This window comes from Mustela nigripes, chromosome 1 (assembly GCF_022355385.1).
Source record: "Mustela nigripes isolate SB6536 chromosome 1, MUSNIG.SB6536, whole genome shotgun sequence".
Taxonomy (NCBI): Eukaryota; Metazoa; Chordata; class Mammalia; order Carnivora; family Mustelidae; genus Mustela; species Mustela nigripes.
In genome coordinates this window covers 152,232,929-152,248,748 of record NC_081557.1, presented here as the reverse complement: position 1 = coordinate 152,248,748, position 15,820 = coordinate 152,232,929, and the positions used below count along the sequence as shown (strand labels likewise).

At 39.3% G+C, this 15,820-nt stretch overlaps 1 protein-coding gene across 1 annotated transcript in view; it reads right to left on the bottom strand.

The window, feature by feature from the left end:
* The window catches only part of PKD2 (polycystin 2, transient receptor potential cation channel), a 62,501-nt gene that overhangs the window by 12,987 nt on the left and 33,694 nt on the right, over positions 1-15,820 (bottom strand). The window contains exons 6-9 of the mRNA XM_059375648.1: positions 13,597-13,825; positions 8,606-8,773; positions 5,876-6,057; positions 4,614-4,734 (exon numbers count right to left, since the gene is read on the bottom strand). Coding sequence (XP_059231631.1) covers positions 4,614-4,734; positions 5,876-6,057; positions 8,606-8,773; positions 13,597-13,825 — 700 coding nt within the window. The remainder of the gene's footprint in view (positions 1-4,613; positions 4,735-5,875; positions 6,058-8,605; positions 8,774-13,596; positions 13,826-15,820) is intronic.

Genomic DNA, 15,820 nt, shown 5'->3' with positions numbered 1-15,820 from the left:
ATATTTTACAAAAAGAGACAAGAATGAAATACAACAAAATACTGATGTATTTACCTATGGATGATGGTATTATTTTATTATTTTTGCTTGTCTATGTTATCTACACTTTTTTCACCTGACAGAAATTAATAGAAATGGAGAACTCTACATAGCTCTTCAAATTTCAACAGTCAATACAGACAAGGGGAATTCTATGCTTCTTCCAAATACTGTTATATTTTATTATTTGAGATTTACAGAGTGCATTTTGAAGAGTTAAAAAGATCTCTGCAAATGGGAATACAGTAGGCTTCATAGAAGAAAGATAGTCAAGAGAAGCTTAGTGAAAAATACAGACTTTGGAGTCAAACACGCTTGGGTTTCAGTATTAGCCCTGCCAAGACTATATTGTTTAAATGTTCCAATCTTTAAAACTCATTTGTTCTTACATTAATAAAATGGGAGAAACAATAGTTCCTCCACTACAGATCTGTTGTAAGAATTAATGAAATAATCTATGTCAAGTGCTTAGGACAAGGCCTCACACGTGATAAGTGCTACATAATTTATAGTTGTTATTATTCAATAATGGTTAGTTCATTTTTCCTAAGTTTCCCCTCCCCAAGATAATGGTTTATATTTCCAACACCTGTTTCCCACAGTTTTTTTTTTTTTTTTTTTTGAAACACCACACCCAACCGATCAGTTCCTTCTTTAATACATTCTTTCTTTACTCCTCTTTCTGGCATACTGATATGGTTTGTGACTATAGTTATTTTTTTTAAAGATTTTTATTTATTTGAGAGACAGACAGAGAGAGAAAGCATGAGTGAGGAGGAGAGGGATGAGCAGAACCTGCCTGACACAAGGCTCCATCCTAGGACCCTGGGATCAGGACCTAAGCCAAAGGCAGACACTTAACTGATTGAGCCACCCAGGTGCCCCCAGAGTTATGTATTTGACTAGGTCTGTTGTCTCCACAAGTTTGTGGAATCTCCCTGAGGGCAGGGCTGGTCTCTTACTTTCCTTACCACCGCACCCCCAGTACCTAGCACCCTCCCTGGAATACAGTGGAGTGGCTCAGTAAATACTTATTAAATGGGGAATGAATGAAAGAGAGCTCTATTATTTTAGTGTGCTACTAAATTGCTACAAACAAAGGAGGAATACTATTTAAGATCCTGTAGCAAAAATGAGAATAAAATATAAAATGCACATAAGTTCCTGGCTTAATGCTCAATTCCAAAGGCAGTCAGAGTAACATCTCCCACATTTTTCCTCCCAACCCAGGCAATTAGTGTTCTCTTTTTAAGTTTCCAAATGGCTGGTAGCTAACACCTGTAAATATCTTAGTTATAGGATTAAAGTGTGGGTTCTCTGAAGAGATTTAAAAAAATTAAACGTGGCTGAGAAAGGCTATTGAGGATGTGGGTAGAGAAGTTCCCCCTCCTTCTTTCCATTCTGTCTCAGAAGGTTTGCTTGATATGTAATCAGAAGGCCTTCCCTAGTGATGACGGACTTTTGCTTCCATTGGACCAGCTCACATCACAGTGGCTTCTTTCAAAGCCAGGGCAGGGCCACCTGGGTAGCTCAGTCAATTAAGCATCTGAGACTCTTAATTTTGGCTCAGGTCATGATCTTAAGAGTGATTGGGCTCTGTGTGGAGCCTGCTTGGAATTCTCTCTCCCTCTGCCCCTCCTCCAACTCATTTGCATTCTTTCTCTCTCTCTCTCTATATATAAATAAATAAAATCATGAAATAAATAAGTAAATAAATAAATAAAACAATAAAAAAATAGAGTCTGGGCAATAAACTAACACCTTGCAGTCATCTCAGACAAATGGCCAACTCTGCACTTGGCTTGTCATTTCTTTAAAGAAAAATGTGAATTGACAGTAGCATCTTCCTCTCTCTCTGTGGGGTGCAGGGAGACCATTTCCTTTTTTGCAATAGCACGAAAAATTACTTTAGTATAAAGACAGAAGCTAAAAGCTTCTTTTCATGTTCTATTGATGGATTTGATGAAATGACCAGTTTTAGGGCAAAAAACCACCTTCAGACAAGTCCACATCTGACCATTTTGAATTGCTACAGGTCCGTCTCTCATGCAGCAGACAGACACACAAAGAAAACTTAGGCGACCTGCAGTTAACTAGAGGGTCTATGGTGGAGCTCTCAGTTCCTGGTTTTTGTTTTCTTAGTAGAGATTCAGGGATTCAGGAGTTCCAGAATCGAAAGTGCTACCAGTGTTAGAACTGAAAAAGGCTAACTGTTCCCTCTATGTTTCCCTTAACATATGACTGGAAAAAGAAACTAGAGAGGTTTCACTTTAAAACTAATGATATGGGGGCACCTGGGTAGCTCAGTCAGTTGAGCATCTGACTCTGGGTTTCAGCTCAGGTCATGATCTCAGGGTCATGAGACGGAGCCCTGCGTCGGACTCTGCGATCGGCAAGGAGTCTGCTTGAGAGTCTCTCTCTCGCCCTCTGCCTCTCCCCTTGCTCATGTTCTCTCCCCTCTCTAAAATAAATAAATAAATCCTTTAAAAAAACTCAATAAAACTAATGATACATACATATAAGATACAAATGGACTTATTTGATATTCCTGACTCTTTCCATCCTACTAAAGTAGTTCTGATACTCAGTCTATAAATAGTGCTTAACCATATACAAAACCACTAAATTCTTGGAACAACTTTGGGGATAGTACACTGAATTACTGAACTTTACACAAAGCATCTTATAAAATCTATTGAAAATGGAGACAATTTCGTTGTTTTCTTACAATGATGACTGATGTAAGGAAAGACTTAAGTATTTTTTTAAAAGATTTTATTTATTTATTTAACAGAGATCACAAGTAGGCAGAGAGGCAGGCAAAGAGAGAGAGGGAAGCAGGCTCCCCGCAGAGCAGAGAGCCCCATGTGGGGCTCCATCCCAGGACTCTGGGATCATGACTGGAGCCGAAGGCAGAGGTTTTAATCCACTGAGCTACCCAGGCGCCCCAGGAAAGTCTTAAGTATTAGTGTTTAGATGAAAAATACCCACTGCCTAGATTAAGCTAACTTACTTGAATAATTTCTTGGTAATTTTTTGGTAGACAAATGAATGTGTAAATGTTAAGATGAAGAACAAAATGCCTCCTAAAAACTCTTAATTAACTTAGGGTCAAAGTGTTAAAAATGTTAATTTGTACAAAATCAAGAGAATGAAAAATTATTTTTGAAAGTAACTTTTAAAGCAATTTCTACTCATTGTTAGATTTAGTTTTATTTTGTATTTTCTAATTTTTAAAGATTTTTATTTATTTATTTAGAGAAAGAGCAAGAGCTGGGGGTGGGTGGGAGAGAGAGAATCTCAAGTATGTACTGAGTGTGGAGCCTGACACAGGGCTCAATCTTACAATCCTGAGATCATGACCTGAGCTAAAATCAAAGAGTCAGTTGTTTAACCAACTGAACCACCGAAGTGTCCCTACATTTAGCTTTAAATTTAAAATCTGAATGTTCTTTGCAGGCAGTCTCTAGATGTGTTAATATTATTTTTTTTTAAGATTTTATTTATTTATTTGACAGGCAGAGAGGCAGGCAGAGAGAGAGGAAGGGAAGTAAGCTCCCTGCTGAGCAGAGAGCCTGATGCAGGGCTCAATCCCAGGACCTGAGATCATGACCTGAGCCGAAGGCAGAGGCTTTAACCCACTGAGCCACCCAGGCACCCTATTTTTTTTAAAAAAGATTTTATTTATTTACCTGACAGAGAGATCACAAGTAGGCAGAACAGCAATCAGAGAGAGAGGGGGAAGAGGCTCCCTGCTGAGCAGAGAGCCCAATGCAGTGCTCCATTCCAGGACCCTGAGATCATGACCTGAGCCAAAGGCAGAGGCTTAACCCACTTAGGCACCCAGGGGCCCCAGGATGTGCTAAATATTATTAAGTTAAAACAAAAATATCTTAACCTTTACAAACAATAATTCACTCGAATATTACTCTTGACATCCTGGATCTAGCTTGCTTTGTCAGTTCCTTTTTTCTTTTTAGAAAAGAGGAAAAAGATGAATGAAAGTCATGCTAGCAAGTGATCACGAAAGTGCTGACATCTGTGTTTTAAAAAAGCAGGGGCCCCTGGGTGGCTTAGCCGGTTAAAGCCTCTGCCTTCAGCTCAGGTCATGACCCCAGGGTCCTGGGATTGAGCCCCACATCAGGCTTTCTGCTCATCGGGGAACCTGTTTTCCCCTCTCCCTCTGCCTGCCTCTCTGCACTTGTCATCTGTCAAATAAATAGAAATCTTAAAAAAAAAAAAGAAAAAAAAGCACATACACGTGTAAGCATTCTACTTTTTCGGCAAAGCACTATTTTAAGTGACTTTATAAATTTGCATGTAATCTTATTTTTTTTTACACTAAACAGACACTTATATGTAGATGAATGAAAGACCATGGAAAAGGTATTTGGTGACGACTTAAACCTGAATCAATGGGAAGTAAAATAAAAAAATGTCTTCTACAGTTATTCCTGGGTCTTTTAAAAAAAATGGTAAGGACCCTAGAGAGTGACAGAAAAAGGAAGATGGTGATTTTACGATGGTGATTTATGAAGTTAAAATCACCTCATTATAAACAAAAGTGTACATACCAAAAGAATGAAGAACATAAAGAACACAAATGTAGTGAAATAAATTGGTCCCAAAACTCGATTAGCTTCCTCAATCTCTGCGAAGTTGATATCACCCAAAATGATACGGAATTGAGTGAAACTATAAAAACAAAACAAAACAAAACAGCACAATACAAAAACAAAGAATGGCCAGCATTGACGTAACTTTCCTTAAAGATGATCTGACACTTTTGGACCTTTTATATATAGATAGATATATATGTATAGATATATATGTATAGATAGCTGCCAAATAATAGAAAATTGTCAATCCCTTTGGAAAACTCCTGCTACTTATATGACCAATTGAAGCCTCTGGAATAAAAATAATATGCTTTCATGCTAAATATGTTATTTCCATTTAATTAAAAGGAAAATAATAATATTATTATTAGGTGACACAAAGCAATCAGCTATAAGAACTTAACACATAATCTGGCTAAAACATGGTAACTCTAAACTTCACAACAGTTACCCTGGTTCTGAATTTAATACCTCTTTAAAAGAAGACTTGAAGGACAACCAAAATTGTGTGCATTCAAAGATCCAATATCCCCACATGTACTCAAAGTGGTACTGAGTGGCCATGGGTTGCCAATTCTGGGTCTTAATCAGCAAAATCATTTCCGTTCCTGACATCCATCAAACTGTGACATTAATTAGCTGTCCTCCAGTACAAAGCCCTATTAACTTCTATTACCATAATCCTCTTCTTTCCTAACTAACTCCTTTCTAAATGGTATGTAAATCTAATAATGTTATTTATTTATTTAGTCTTCATATCATATTTGAGAACTCTGGATGACTGAAAATTCCTGTACCGATTTGAATTGCTCTTAGAATATTAGAAATACTATTTTTTTCTTAGAAAAAAATCTCCAAATTTAAAACATATGGCAACCACATTGAGTAAGAATGAAAATATAGGCAAATGTCTCTTAAAAGCTGCCATCTGCACTCGGTGCTGAGAAGCCCTCCGTCTTTGTAACAGTACTGGTTCACCATTGCTGTTCTACTATGTCTTATTACTTTAGAGCTGCTCTCTGAAGCTTTTTGGCATTATGCACTGCCATCTCTGCATGGGTGGGCCATTGCATCCGGGAAAGATAATAAATTCTTATTTTTAAATAACTATTTTAAAATACTTGTTGATTAAATAGCACCCATGAAGATTTCTTTAAACTTCAGAACACAGTAACATCTCTGATTAAATTTTTCTTTTTAATTTCATATATACTTACATACACTCTTGGAAAGTACTGAAGTCATCAACCTGAGTTCCAAAGACGAGGTAGGCCAACTGAGCATATGCTAAGAAAATAATGAAGAACATAATTGCAAAGCCAAAGAGGTCTTTGGCACACCGAGACATGGTTGTGGAGAGCTGACTCATTGTCCTGTTAAAGTTGATGAATTTGAAGAGCTGTAACAGAGAGAAGGTATCAATAGATGAATAGGTAAACAAAATGTGGTAGATATGCACAATGGAATGTTATCCACCCCTACCAAGGAATGAAATTTTGATATAGGCCACAACATGAATGAACCCTGAAAACACTATGCTAAGTGAAATAAGCCAGACACACACAAAAAACCCAACTATTGTATGACTACACTAACACGGAGTAGCTAGAATACGGAAATTCGTAGAGACAGACGAGGTGACCAGGGCCTGGGGTGAGGGGGGAGTTTGGAATTAGTGTTCACTGGATACAGAGTTCAGTTGGGATGATGAATAAGTTCTGGAAATGTATATGGTGACGGTTGGACAACACTGTGAATGTAATTAATGCCACTGACGTGATCAGTTTTATGTTATGTTATTTTACAACAATATTTTTGGATGAGAGAGCGCTTTTTTGACTTGCTTCCCCCGCCCTCCCAAACCCAGCAGTTTCTATTTATTCGTTCAAAAAGTATTTGTTGAGTGCCTACCATGTGCCAGGCACTGTTCTTAGAGCTGGGAACAGCAGAGGACAGAAAAAAGGCCTGCCCTGATGTTGCTAACATTTGACATGATGGTGGCAAGTAGAAACAGGTTCAAATAATAATTAAGAGGACTGGGGAACCCTCCCCTAAGAAAGATTAAAATTAAAGACGAAAAAAATCCTCAAAAAGAAAGTTAGTAAAGAAAAACAAAAACCTCCTCCAGGAAATACTTACTGCATGTTATTAACTATCATTCATTGTTTAGTGACTACGTGCCAGACATTATGGGAAGGGCTATGTATACTGACTCAAATCTTTGCAATGACATTGAAATACTGGTATCCTGTCTCTAGGAGGCAGCAAGGACTCAGAGCTAGCAGTAGAACCCAGCTCTGTTTGATGCCAAAGCCACAGTGAACATTTCTTTCTTTCTTTTTTTTTTTTTTAAAGATTTTATTTATTTATTTGACAGAGAGAGATCACAAGTAGGCAGAGAGGCAGGAAGAAGCAGGCTCCCTGCTGAGCAGAGAGCCTGATGCGGGGCTTGATCCCACTACCCTGGGATCATGACCCGGGCTGAAGGCAGAGGCTTTGTCACTGAGCCACTGAGCCACCCAGGCACCCCCACAGTGAACATTTCTGTTCACTAAGGATGGCTGTTCAGGTTGCTGATCACAGCCCAGAGGCCTGACAACCTCAGGAACTCTAGCGCGAAGTCCTGAGGGAAGACCATTAGGGGGATACGTTAGAAGTCTAGTCACAGGCCCTGCCCTAAACAACTTTAATGGTTCTTCAAGTTTCGGAAGCAGAACAGTTACAAGCAAAGCACTAAGTAAAATTCTTAGCCTGAGGCACAAATTGGAAGGAAATCTCTAGAATTTTACGTAAAGAGCTCTTATACATTGATTCGGGCCACAAGAAACATTTTTTGAGGGTTGTTGCAATCACATTACTTAATTCCTATTGGACTTGATTATTACTATTTTGTACTAAAGGTTTGGTGTGCGAGCGGTGGTTTTTCCCGAATAAGAATGTACCTAAATAAACAGCACGAGAGATAGAGGATGAGGCCTGCACCCTCTGATAAACCGCAGGCCTTCCAGGTGTGAATACCAATTCAGTGGGAAAAGTAACTGTTGGTGAGTAGCTTCTAAAACAGTGCTGTTTAATAAAACTTTCTGTCACGATGGAAATGTTCTTTATTTCCACCGTCCAGTATAGTAGCCATCAGCCACATACAGACGCTGAGATCTTAAAATGTGGCTAGAGTGCCACAGGAACTGAATGTTTAATGGTATGTGATTTTTACTAATTAAAATTTCAATTTAAGAGCCAATTGTGGCTCGTAGCCGCTGCCTAGATAGCAGAATCCTAGATCTTCACAGGTGACATGCTGGCAGATGCCTCGTTATTACTAAAATTTCCTGCATATCCAGCACTGAGGCTCATTTGCATATGAGATGCCCTAACCTTTCACATACATGGAAATGCACATTACGTTTCAAGAAAGAAGGAAACAAGTAATTAAGGTACTACTTGGAAGAGTATGTATCTGTCCCAACCTCAATTCTAGGTAAAACTTCCGTATGGCCTCCACCCGGGAAAGAGGGTGACCCCTCTTTTACCCCACTGTAGACCATTTCCATTGCATCTTCCCCTCCCTTCCCATCTGCATTCCTCATTCTTAGTTTCTTTTCCTTCTCTTGGTCACACCACATCAGGTGAAACTCAGACCAGTCCCTGTGTTAGTGTAGCCTAGGGCCCCAGGCCAAGATGACCTTGAGAAGGGCTCTTAACCACATCTGTTAAACAAACCTGCAGGGACAGGTCTTGCAAGATAGCAGGCCAGGTCATTCACAATGAGAGGAAGGATGACATGGATTCTGCTAGTTTACTTGTAAGATATGAAGCGGCTACAGCTGGCTGTCCGAATTTGGCCACAAAAGCAAATTCAGGTCCTCCAGCATTTTGTGTTAACTCTTGTTAGTAAAAAGAAGAGAAAAACATTATCAAAAATCCAGGACATGAAATTTGTAAATTACCTTAATCCAGACAAAAAACACGATGACAGCAGCTATATTGTTGAACTGTATTTGCCAGTATGCCGGATGCTCAAAGTTGGGGAAAGTATTTTGATCTTCTAGAAACTGTAGCAGCACCTCCACATTTGATGCTCTATGTATCTTAATTCCTATAGCTACCATTGACAGCTGGAAAACAGAAGATTTATGTATCATTACAGTGTTTTAGAAACATGTAACTTACCTTCAAACAACTATTTTTCCTCACCCATGTATTAGTCCTAGGGTTCACCCATCTACTTATCCAAATCACTCATACAAGTGACAGGTGTTGACCACGGCCCAAAACAGGTATAACAATAAACCACTTACATTCCCTTAGCTAGGAAGAGAAATCCAGTGAGTGCACGTGTACGTGTGTGCACCTATGTGCGTGTGCACACACACACACACACACACACACACGATATGTTGCTCTATTACAAAATCAAACAGGAATGCCTTGTTTTTTTTTCTGCCACCCTCATCCAAATCACTTTCCACCCTTCTGCTTTCTCAGCCTCATCTTGCTTTGTTTTTGTTTGTTTTCAACCACCAGCCATACATTCTTTCCACTATTCAACAAATATGAGTACCTACGTACACAGTACAGTGCCAAGGCTAAGATATAAGTAAGTAAGAAGTAAGATGCACAAGCTGTTCTCAAGAAACTCATGCTCTGGTTCAAGACGAGGCACACATGCAAAAATAAGTAACACAAAGACCTAGGAAGGAACCGACATCACACTACATAAGGTGAAGGGTGAAATAAGACATATCGAAAGAGGCCCTTAAGAGGAAAGATCCTTGGTCTTGAAAGATGGTGGGGATGATGGGTGTGAGAGAACTCAAGATTTACTGTGGGAATATATGTGAGCCAAGGGTTTCCCTCCTGCTCACTTCTCTCCCTTAATTTATGACCATGCAACTTTTCACATTGGCTTTAGTTCTGGGTTCTAAAACCACATCTCAGGAGAACATTGGGCCCTACTCCCATCCATTGCCACTGGATTAATGTGTAGATGTGGAAACTGTTAGAGGTTCACCATCGCAACCTGGGCCTCCTGTGGGGCCTGAAGCCACAGCAGGTGGGCTGTCACAGGTGCTGAGACCTTTGCTGTTCATTCCCTTTCTCTCCTCATGCATGATGGTCAAAGGTCACTTCACTAGTCCTTCTGGAGATGGCTGTCCAAATCATGGCTCCGGGTGGTTATCATAGCAAAGACCTGCCTGGCTACCAACCACAGCTGAAAAAAGCCAACCTCACCACCTTTTCTTTTTCTGTGAAGGATCCCCAGAGCAAATCTTGGATTTCTGTGCTGGTGGTGGGAATATTTGGGGTTCTCTGGAATACACCGAAAATATTTTGTTATGTTAACTTAGTTGAGAGGGGAAGGGTTGACTGACTTCAACAACAATAACCCTTTATCCAACTCTCACGAGGGACAACTGCCTTGTACCCAAGATGTAGTCATTTAAACAACATTAATATCTTATCAACACACTGAATTTCCTACAAAATTCATCATCAAAATAGAGAATGAGAGAAAAGAGATGAGGGAAAGAGATTCTGTAAGCACTTGAGTTATGTCCTCCTGAGTTTTCTTTGGGATTCTCCATCCCCATCTACCAAAGAACTTCCCTTCCTTAATGTAAGCTTCCTAAGGGCAGAGGTTTGGGTTGTTTTGTTCAGTCCTATATCCCTAATGCCTAGAACAATGCCAGGCACATAGTACACACTCAGAAAATATTTGTTGAATAAATGAATTAATCATTTTCACCCCTGAGCCTACCAATCAACAAAACAATTTGAGTTTAGACCTTTTTTTTTTTTTTTAAAGATTTTTATTTATTTGAGACCGAGACAGAGCAAATGACAAAAAGCACAAGTTGAGATGGAGAGAGAGAGCAGGAACTTTGCTGAGCAGATAGCAGATCTATACAGGGCTGGATTCCTGAACTCTGAGATCATAACCTGAGCCAAAGGCAGACACTCAACCAACTGAGCCACAAGGGGCCCTGATTTTTAGACTCCTTAATAGTCTTCTTTTTATCAGTAACTCTGATAGAAAGACTGTTTAGGTTAAATAAGTTGACTAAAGTAAGTCCAGAGATTTCAGAGCCTTTGTTAAAGAAACAAAAGGATGAGGGTTGTGGGGGGGAGTAGGGAGAGGGTGAAGGGGTTGTAGACATTGGGGAGGGTATGTCCTATGGTGAGTGCTGTGAAGTGTGTAAACCTGGAGATTCACAGACCTGTACCCCTGGGGTACAGGGGTAATAATTTAATAATACATTAAATGTTTATATAAAATTTTTAAAAATTATTAAAAAAAAAAGAAACAAAAGGGTAACAGGGAAAATGATTTCAAAGTGATTCCAAGATGTTATATTTATATTTAGGGTAGAATTAATTTTCAAGTTTCAGGTGTGCCTTAGCCTGATAAAAATGCCTTTGCTTTTTTCATGGGATTGAAGGTCCTGTGCATAGGGCTTATTTTGGAGGGTGAGCAGAAGACGTGCCCTTATTTCTGCTGGGTCTGAATGTTTCAAAGGAGAAGGAGGATTCCAGTAGCCTTTCCTTATTCTTTATAAAAGCACACTGTCTGAATTGTTGTCTTGGCAGTACAGAGAGTTAAAAAAAAAAAAAAGAAAGAAAGAAAAAAGAACAATAGAACAATAAAGCAAGTTTTCAAAGAAATACTTGCAAAACTGAGCCAAAAAACTACCCTCAAATTCCATGATATCAACAGCTATTTTCTCTGAAGTGGGTACAAGGCTATTCCCTAGGGTGTGAAAAGAAAATATGAAAACTTCTATCCAAGTAGAAAGAAAGTGTTAAGAGTTCTATTTGTATTTTTTGAATCCAATCTTTCAAATTCTATGTTGTGTGTGTTTTCACAAATGTACCTATTATACCACACACACACGCACACACACACAAACACAGTTTATGAATAAATGGAATACATTAGGGTGTGTTATTAAAGTTTTCACTGATAGGTACATAATCGAAAAGGCGGATGGCCACCGACTGACTATTCTTTTGCTGATATTGAAGGTATTTGGCTAAAACCCAAACAAACCTGCCATTAATTAGCATAATATCACACTCACACTCACCTTTTCACCATTATTCTCAATGACTTAACTATAAATACATCCATATAAACTAAAAAGGCAGTTAGAGTTCCGAACGTTAATTGTCTTCTAGAATAATTTTCATGTGTATGGACCCACACTCTTCCATCATGCAGTACAGAAATATTCTGAAAAATTACTTCCAGTATCCTTGCCTTCTTTGCCTCCCTAAATGGTGAAATTGCTTTGTTACAGTTATTAATATACTGAGAATTTGGGGATGAAGAGTTTACCTCCAGGAACGGCGTGATGTTACACAGCCATCATGAGAGAAGGGACGCCCTTCGGAATGCATCCGGGCCAAATGGGTTCTCCCCGATATTCTATAGGAACTTTTACTTTAAGTAAAAGCTCTTTCTGAATTACATAGGCATGTAGCTTGAAAGGCAATGGCAGAGTGGCTAAGGTTACTCTGAGAACTCAGTGTACATCTGGATATGAAAAGCACTTGGAACTGTGTCTGACACACACCATTTCTAAAGCATTAGCAATTACTATTAAATTATTGCTCCAGTTAATGTTATCGTCACGCAGTACAGATCTGTATAGTTCTCTTCAATGTCTTGAGCATTCTTTTACTCACATGTAAGTAACATTTTCCTATATTTAAAACATCTCAATAATATATTTCAGAACACATTTTCTATATTTTGCCAGCTAATTCTAGTGATGATTTGATAATGGCTTGATGTAAACGCTTCACAAAGCCCAGATGAATTTTTGGTTGTTAGGGGCAGGAGAAGAGTAATGGCCAAGAAGTAGGGTGACAGAAGACAGAAACCTGATAGGGTAATGCACCCCTTATTGAGACTTCGGGGGGCATCTCTGTCAGCGGACAGTGGGGAGGATGGACTTTGAGGCATGTGACAATTAAGCATGTCCTTATGTGCTTCAGTGTGTAAGAGGACTCAGCAAAAGATTATGCGTTCTTGGTCAAGGGAGAAAGATTGGCAAAAATGCATGTCTGCAGTGGGGACCCTGGAAGAAAGTGACGAGGATGATGCGGAAGGCAAACCATGTTGAACAAGTGTAAGATGTTATAATAAAGTCAAGGGCAGATAGCAGATCTACAAGGTGTCCTAGTCTCGGCTCTCTCCTCATTGCCTTCTGATTTCTTGTACCTGATACAGAAAACCCTGATGGTCCCTCACTGGTATTTTGTACACTGGACTATTTGCGGGAAATTTCAAACTGCAGGGAGGCGTTCTCTGCCACCCCAAATATCTTCAAGATGTTTCTTCTTACTATAACTTTACACATGTGCAGAAACATACAAAATGATTTTTGCTAGTAGTTGGAAAAAAATATCATTAACAATAACAAAAAAAGAATAAACAAAACATTCTTTTCTCCCTGTCTCCCATGGCATGCCAAAGACAAATATGAATTTCTAAGTTCTTCTTCTTTCTTTTAATGTCTTAGAACTCCTGCTGTATCAGCACATATGGATCTCTCATTTTTTAAAAAAAATAATTAGTTCATTAATTTTTAAGTAATCTCTGCATCCAACATGGAACTCAAACTCATGACCCTGAGGTCAAGAGTCACATGCACTTCCAACTGAGCCAGCCAGGTCCCCCACTAAGTTATTCTTGTTATTAGTGTGGCTAACTGACAACTTAACGTAAACAATTCTCTGCTTCTATATTCAGAAGGGTTACTCTTGTGCAAAACGCAAAAATAATTAGTAACACTGAAATTGAAACAGCAGAGCAAAACGTTCAGATTCTCCTTCAGGAATATCAGGATCCACAGTACTGAGGAGATACATCAAGGACTCTAATTAACATGTTTTTATAACAGAGGAGGGAATTCGGTGGTGTTCTCAAACCTACCACAACGATCACAACATCCAGACAATTCCAGAAACTCCTGAAATAGTGTAGCTTGTGAATGCGAATTTCCAAGATCTCTTCCACCACATAGTAAAGGATAAAAAAACAAAAGATAATCTCACAGGCTGCCAGGAAGAAATCAAAAGTTGTGACATATCGGGTCAGCTTTACAGGCTGAAATTGCCAAGATGGAATCACACCGCCTGTTGCTGGGAATTCAACCAATAACCTGCGTTGCAATAAGAACAATTAAAACAGTAACAACAACAACATGGACGCAGCCAGGAAGGGACAGCTGTCTAGTCTGTCCCTGCACTCATACGGGATTCAAACTGTAACTACAAGTCACCCCAGGCTGGTGGCAGAATATTTTTTATCACAGCTAGTAACTACACACTTGTACAATTCTGTGCCCCCAAAGGGAACAAGGCTTCCCAAATCCTCCTAAAGAGATTATTCTTTCTCACTCTCGCCTTTACTTTTCTGGTATTTATACTGCTCAAAATGCTCTATAGGTTTTTTTTTTCCTTAATGTAGAAGCTAATCAACAAACAAGCCTTTCTAGGACTTCTGTTAAATGCAAGTAATTCAACTAGGCAATGAAGAACATAAGAAATCTAACTCATGCATTCAAATGTGTATGGCCTATTGAGAAGCAGGATATGTGTTTGTGTGTGGATGTGTACATGTGTGTGTGGATGTACATGTATGTATGTGTATGTGTATGTGTTTCTATTACATTCATTTGGTATCACCTAACTAGCACTGAATGATTTGTCCTAGGGGATATTCTTCTTACCCTTCCCAGAGCCTTATAGTTAATAGGTGTTCAGCAAACGTCTGACAGTCTGAAACAGTAACATATTTTACATTCATTCTGATGGCACTGATGTTTAGTGTTTTAGTATAGTTGAAGTGAGGATGTTTCTTGACAAATTCCCATTTTGGAGGTGTCACAGTGAGAAAGTTAAATGATTCATTTAATGGTACAGCTTCCCTATCAAACTAGAAATAGACTACCTAGCTCCTTCACTTTAAGACTTTCAAAAGACCTTCTCTCTCTCTGCAGGACTGGTAGCCGCACCTGGAGCCCGAGTGTCTAGGACCCAAGCATGAGCAATAATCAGGTCCAGGCAGAGACAAGGGCAAATTAGAATTGGTCAAGGAAGGGCAGAAAGTAGCCTCTGTGCGCCAAGTCCTCTCTCTGTCCTGCTCTGGCCCTGTGTCTGTCAGCCCCTCCAGAAACATAGCAGCATCGAGAAATGAAATAATCGCCTTGACGATATTCACTTGTAAAGTATGGGGAAGACATGGAAGACATACTCAGGGCCTTCTACAGAAATTCCCTGAAATGTCAATCACAGTTGAGTGCCTGTTTTTATCCTCTTTCTATTCAGACTGAAATCACGAAGAAAAGTTCAATAATAATTGCAATCGGTTTTCATTCACTTCTAGTAATAACTCTTATTTGACTTATGATGATACTATTTCCTTCAAAAGTTGTTAAATACATGGTCTGGAAAAATCCAACTGGCCATGTAAAGCTGACTTGCGTTTAGCCTCAAAAATAATCACAAAATAAGGCAAGTATGAGAATTTATACTTCTTTTTGGTTGGTAAAGATATGTGCAAGAAATTCATGCCAGCTACGTCTGGGTGTTGCTGACACGTTCACCAGGAGGAGTCAAGGGGGATGAACTCTGGATCCCTCTGGACCTGTTCTACTTTTTTCCTTTTTTATATTACCTTATTACATATACCTTCTAATATACCACTTTATTAATTCGTTTCTTTTGCTTATTGTCTAGTATCCATCTCCTCCTGGTTGAGCACAAGCTCTGGAAGACGAGGGATCTTTACTTTGTTCACTGCGGTGTCCCCAGAGCTGAGAACTGTGCCTCGCACATACTAAGGGTCCAATAAATGTTTGCCAAATAAGTAAATAAATGAACACAAGGCTCCAGACAAGTCCACAGGATTTTTGTCAGTTTTCTCATTGCTAACCAGAGTGATCAGGATGGCAATGTCACAGGATCTGAGAAGGAACTTTATGTGCCTTTGGTGAATCTTGTGTGTAAGCAGATACCTGGGTAATCTCCTGAACCCAGGCATAGCCCCTGACGGCTGTGCTTGTGTTCTTAAACAGTATCATCTGGGAGTGGGAAACTTGGAAAGGAGTGGAGGTTTGATGGCCAGAGGTCGTGGTAAAGGAGCATAGAGCACC